The sequence below is a fragment of the Glycine soja genome, chromosome 13 (assembly GCF_004193775.1).
Source record: "Glycine soja cultivar W05 chromosome 13, ASM419377v2, whole genome shotgun sequence".
In the NCBI taxonomy this organism is placed as follows: Eukaryota; Viridiplantae; Streptophyta; class Magnoliopsida; order Fabales; family Fabaceae; genus Glycine; species Glycine soja.
In genome coordinates, this window is record NC_041014.1 from 4,767,863 (window position 1) to 4,774,017 (window position 6,155).

General features: G+C 31.0%; 1 protein-coding gene across 1 annotated transcript; it reads right to left on the minus strand.

Annotated features, from left to right (window-relative positions):
* Positions 1-2,071: 2,071 nt before the first annotated feature.
* Positions 2,072-5,840, minus strand: LOC114381537. The gene is made up of 4 exons (XM_028340812.1): positions 5,559-5,840; positions 4,311-4,474; positions 2,523-3,372; positions 2,072-2,421 (listed from the first exon to the last, which is right to left on the minus strand). The coding sequence occupies exons 1-3, from the start codon at positions 5,838-5,840 to the stop codon at positions 2,874-2,876; spliced, it is 945 nt and encodes a 314-aa protein (XP_028196613.1). The 3' UTR covers positions 2,072-2,421; positions 2,523-2,873.
* Between the last annotated feature and the right edge of the window lie 315 nt (positions 5,841-6,155).

Below are 6,155 nucleotides of genomic sequence, written 5' to 3' on the forward strand. Positions count from 1 at the left end.
AACCATCGTTGATTTGACGTTGTAAAATACTATTTTTCTAGTAGTGATCTATTATCTTTAATTATTATTTTAAAAATAAAACAACCACCATTTTCTATTTTTTCTATTATTATCTTTAAACCAATTATCTAATAAATTATTATACTAACATATCTAATATTTTCTTTTACTAAAAAGATTAAATAATCCTATAGTTATATAATTTTTATCTAAATAATTATTGGTTAATTTTAGGATGTTACACTTTATCCTTAGTCTGTGTCAATTTCCCCTTTATTCTTGTTTGAAACCCTAAACCCAAAATCAAAACCAAAACTACACAAAGAGAGAGAGATAGTGAAGAGAACCAAAACCCTAAAACAAAAAATCGAAATGAAAAACATACAGAGAGAGACAAAAAAGAAGGAAAGACAATGAAGAGGTGTAACCAAACCCGTTCTCCTCAGCCTCTCTCGATTTCCCTTTTCTTCTCCTCAAAACACTTTAGCCAAGAAAGATAAAGAAAGAATTTTTTTTCTCACAACATTTTAGCTTTAGCCGAGAAAGAGAAGCAACAAATTTTTTTCTTATGAGGGGGTTTTCGATTTTTAGGTCTGCACATAGTCATCTTGCCATCAGAGAAGAAGTTGGTGATGGACTAGTAGAGAGAAGAAAGGTTTAGTGTTTTTATAAATTGACACCATGTTTGATAAAATTTTGGGGGCCAAGATATTTTTTCTAAATAATTAAAAAAAGGTGTTTTGTTTGTAGCTAAAGGAAAGGAAAGGCAGAAGACTAGAGGTGCCTAAAAGCTAGCAAGGCTAATAATGATGTATTTTCAATCGCCTAAACAATTTATAAATAGAGAGCAAAAGTCAAACCAAGTCTTGTGTCGTGATAGCCAATCTGCTATACATTTGGCATCCAACCCTATTTTTCATGAAAGGTTCAAACATGTTGAGATCTATTGCCATTTCACACTACAGTTATTCAATTAATTCTTGTTAAGTCAGAACACCAACATATTGATGGAACCCTGATTTGTGGACCCAATTTTTAACATCAACAAATTGTGGAATCTATTTGAGACTCTCTAAAATTGCGGAAAATAAAGAAGAAAAAGTGGAATTAGAAAAAGAGTTGGAAAGAATAACGCCACAATCTTGAAAGATTGATAAGTTGATGATGATTCGCCACAAAGAATAAAATTCTTTGATAAGAACTTAAGGTTTCACACAAGAACCAAGAGAGACACCCTCTTAAGTGTGTCTAATCTGAAATTTCCTAAAAACTACCAACAAATTGTTTAAGGAGTCCATTTATAACTCCTATTAATAACCCTAAATGAGGCACAAGGCCCAATAACTAATCTAATAATTAAAAGACTTAAAAAGAACAATAAAAATGTAACAGCCCATTACAAGTCCAAAAATAGACCCAAAAATATAATAAAAAATGAAAATAAATCTAATTCTAAAAGTTGACTAAAATAATTGAACTTCACTCCTTCTTCTCTTACCTTCATAAGAGAATTTAGTATATTGATATCCCAACAAAACCTGTCACAGCTCCAATATTCCATTCTCTATTGTACAAGTTGGGCATCAAGAACATAGAACTTGAAGGGGAGTATTAGAGTCTAAGCCTTACAATTACTTTGTTATTTTTTGCTTTTTTGTCATATACTGTGTATAAAACCCTTTGTAAGGGCTTATTGTTTCTCAATTGAATAAAATTTCTCTTTTTTCTCTGTCATCATTCTCAATACTAGTTTTGTTATGAACAGAACAATGAAAAATCTATTTCTTTTTAATTTTCATTTATCCCGTGTATTTAGGAATTGATTTTTATATATAATTTTCCAAAGAGAAATATATAATCATATTTGACAAACATTATAATGTATAATGGGTTGAAACTTCAACCCAAAGTTTTGATTTCAAATATATACCCATAGTTGACGTACATATATATAATGTCCCTCCATTTTAAGTAGAAGCATGTGTCTGAGTTTGTGAGAAGTAGACATGTCTAAAAGATATAAATGTAGAAACAAGGAGAAAAAGATAAGACTAAGGGTTTGGTTGTATGATTTGCATCAGAAAACCTAAGAGACACCAGACACAATTAGAGCCACAATTAATTAGGCCATTACAAAATTTATAGTCCCTTGCTGGTGGTGCAGCTAGTCACACCTGTAGTGAAATCAGGCCACAATTTCAAAATTTGTTGTAATGTTCTACTTCAAGCCTAAATTTAAACAAAATCACGATTAAGTATGAAAGATATCATGCTTATCAAAAAAAGTATGAAAGATATCATGATTTGGGCGCATTTTCTTCATTTTGTAAGAACTGACTGCCTGTGATCTTTGGATAGTCAGATTCGTCTAACTCACTTAACTTCCCATGATCTTTTTCGTAACTTTGTAGAAGCTCAAACCTAGAAAGGAGGTGTTCAAAAATCAATGCGTATACATTCAATTAGCAAATACAAAATTCAATCCCAAACAATAATATAAATTATTATTATTATTATAATACCAAAATGCGATACACTGGAATGGTGCATATGTCTTGTAAAATTCTTCAACATCTAGACTATTGCAACTTGAGATTCCATGTGCCTAACAGAATAGGAGTCGTCAGCAACATCTTTCGTTCATAATGTGAATTACATTACTCATAAAAAAATATATAAATATTCACAAAATTACTCTTAAATATCTCAAATGAATTTCATTTTAGCAATTAAATGGCGCACAAAGACTAGGGAACAAACCTGATTTAGATGTCTTTTTGTTTCTGAATCTACAGGAACCTTCTCATATAATGTGAATTACATTACTCATAAAAAAATAAATATAAATATTCACAAAATTACTCTTAAATATCTCAAATGAATTTCATTTTAGCAATTAAATGGTGCACAAAGACTAGGGAACAAACCTGATTTAGATGTCTTTTTGTTTCTGAATCTACAGGAACCTTCTCATAGCACCCCATGCACATTAGGATGGTTGCAACAACAAATGGACCAAACCCTTTTAACTCACTCAATTTACGATGCACAACTTTATAGGACCACAAATTGCATTCCATTTCAAGTTTCTCTAGTACGAGGGTCCCTTTCTCTACACTTTGAGCCAATTTGATTATGAACTGTGCTCTATATCCTACTTTGCAGCGCTCTCGCAGAATAGTTTCACCGAATTTGACAAGTTCCTTTGAATTAGGAAAGTTCCCTATTCCATGATTTTTTTTACTAGTTGCATTATTTTGTCCTCGTTTTCTTTTGGTTTTACATTGCTTTTTTCTGTTTGACCGAGGCCCACTGCTAAGTTGTAATTGAAGCTCACATAGAGATTTAACCATGTTCAGGGTCTTGCCCCATCTATTAACAACAAAATGTATGATTCAATCAATATTAAGCAACAAATTAAATATAATTTATCAAATTTCAAGATCAGTATCTAGTGTTCACAACTTCATAATTTACGATGAACTTCATACTTTGTAATTACTAACTCACCAAGTTAATTCTTATTTAAACACAAAACAATGTGATTTTGATTCTTGTAAAGTATTAGGTGTATTTTATAAAATAACAGTGACGTAATGACTTTTGATAATAATAAAATATGTATTTTTTTTTGTAAGCAATGAAAATATTTATTAAAGACCCTGCCTAAAAACAAGATTTGTTTCAGGTTAAACCATAAAAATAACAAGTTATAAAATATAGCCACCAACGCTCACAACTAACTCCATGCAGCTGTTTAAAACACAATAATGATTCCCGTTATACATTCATGCCCCTGTACAAAACAATTTACATCCTCGCACAAAAATCCAACACATGATTATAACTAGAACTGCATTCCTGGCATCCAACACTCAACTCAAAAATGTATTTTTATAACAAAAACACAAAGTTGTTAAAATCTTAATAATTGGTTGTCATTGTTCTTTTAGATATCATTCTCTACTTTACCTTCCAAATTACATTCTGCTTTAGGGTAGTCTAATTAAAGCAAATTCACCTCAATGTTAAAGCCTAAAATTAGTTGTCGAGTTAAAATAAAAGTAAAAGAGGAGGAGGAGTAAATAGATGGATTCGCACTGCAATAATGTCAGCCTAATCTCATAATTGTGTTAAGTCCAGTGTTTTCACTAAGTTATTTGTAAGTTCTTAAAAATAAGTTAGTTTAAAAAAACTTTGAAAGTGAGTATAATGTCAAATAAGTAATGTGAAACTTAAACTTATGAAGTAAATAATAAATTAATACAATAAAAAAAACAAGTGCAATTGCATTGGTAACCACAACTTACGTGCATTTGCAAAGGAGTATAGACTTGACGACATCCTCAAAAAGAGAGGGAGAGCGAAATATTCTACCAAACTCGTCTTGTTTTGCTTGTGGATAAAGACCTTGAAACTCATTTACTGCTTTTTCATCTTTGTCACTTATCCTTAGCATCCGTGCAACTTGTTTCTGACAAATCAAAATTCTCAAAATAAAATATCCACATTCCTCTCTTCAAATCAGTACTATAAAACAAAATAGCTACTAAAATAATTGTGCAATTTCTCAAAAAGGTAATATTTATTATCTTTTTAATGTTATTATTTCTTTTGGATATTTTATAAATGTAACAATTTTTATAAAGATGACTTCAAAAATAACAGAAGTGTAGAAGTGGGGGACAAACTAACAATATTACTTTTGCTAGAACAAAAAATTATGTTCACCTTGTGAAGAATTAGTTAAATATAAAAGGTGAATACAAAAGAGGTTAGTTACAATGATTATTAAAGATGAATCAAAAGAGTTCAATTGCCAATATTTTTCTTCATGACATTCACACATTATCCAACAAAATCCACCACTTTGATATAGTTTTATGGACTTATTGGCGTTGCAGGGGGTAGCAACAAGATCTATGGGAGCATTGAAGCAAATAAAGCAAAAAGCTGTAATGCAAAAGAGCCTAAAAAGGTTCAAAACGGCAGAATGAGATTCTTTTTGCATTAGGCCGCCATGCTCTTTTTTCTCTGACAACAAGGATATCAAAAAGCTACCATGGTCTGTTTTGGACAGAAAGTATAATTTTTTGTCCTATTGCTTCTTGCACTTCCATGTTACTTCCTGCAGCCTTTTCGAAATTCCAGAAACCAAAGTGGATTTGAGAATGTAATGTTTCTCTCGAATGGCCATTTCGAAAGAGAAAAAAAAAAGGAAATGCAGGAAGCAATAGCCTATACTTTGATTGGGTGGGCTTTATCTGATAAAACCCACTTGGAGTGCATCAAAGTTTAATATCTACCGCCGTAAGGTAGTGTTTGGATGTGTGGAAAGTAGCAAAGAAATGAATGAAAAATTTCAAAATTTGATATGAAATTCAAGACTCTAATTTAAAACTTTTATCTTAATTCTATTTCTTTCCGAACGATTCATAAATGTATTTCTTCAAAGCCAAATCTTTGGCACATCTTGTTCTAAGTTATCCTGTAGATTATCAACACAATCACTTATAAAAAAAAATGCTAAAAGAACTAATTAAATAATAGTGACATACCAATATTGCTTGTTCACTTTTTAAGGAGACACCTTCCATGTCATGAACATAAATTTGGATATTGGCACTCTCAGGAAGATGGGAGATGGTGACAATAACACTAGAACATTGGTCCGCAAGTCTTAGAGGGCGTTGCAGAGATTTAGTTGATGAAATCCACTTGTTTGGAGCCATCATAAAAAAGCCGTGGTTGCATACTGTTTTTTCCAAATTGAAGCTTGACTTGCAGCTACCCAAAGGCAAATATAACAAGCACTTGGACTTTGAAAAGCTCTCTTCCATTTTTTTATTTATCTAAATCGGTCAATAAATAATTAAAAAGACTTCATATATGTAATATGTATGATTGCATTGCTATGACTTTATGGACGAAAGGTAAAACAAGTGACACTATTTAATGAGACTCCACTGATTTTTTTGAATTTTTAATAAATTTTAATAAAGAGAAATATATTAAAAGTTTACAATATAACTACCAATCCTTTTAAATACATATGATTCTGAAGGAAGGTTTTCATTGGTCATCTGATTAAACTTAAAAGAAAAGGGATTATACAGTAGCTAGCATAATTTTTTTTTGGTAGTGATTGTATGGCA

Coding starts and splice junctions, on each gene's coding strand:
- LOC114381537 (XM_028340812.1), bottom strand. CDS start 5,840: ATGGAAGAGAGCTTTTCAAAGTCCAAGTGCTTGTTATATTTGCCTTTG. Junction 4,475..5,558: donor AAAGTGAACAAGCAATATTG/GTATGTCACTAT, acceptor TTGATTTGTCAG/AAACAAGTTGCACGGATGCT. Junction 3,373..4,310: donor ATACTCCTTTGCAAATGCAC/GTAAGTTGTGGT, acceptor TGTTGTTAATAG/ATGGGGCAAGACCCTGAACA.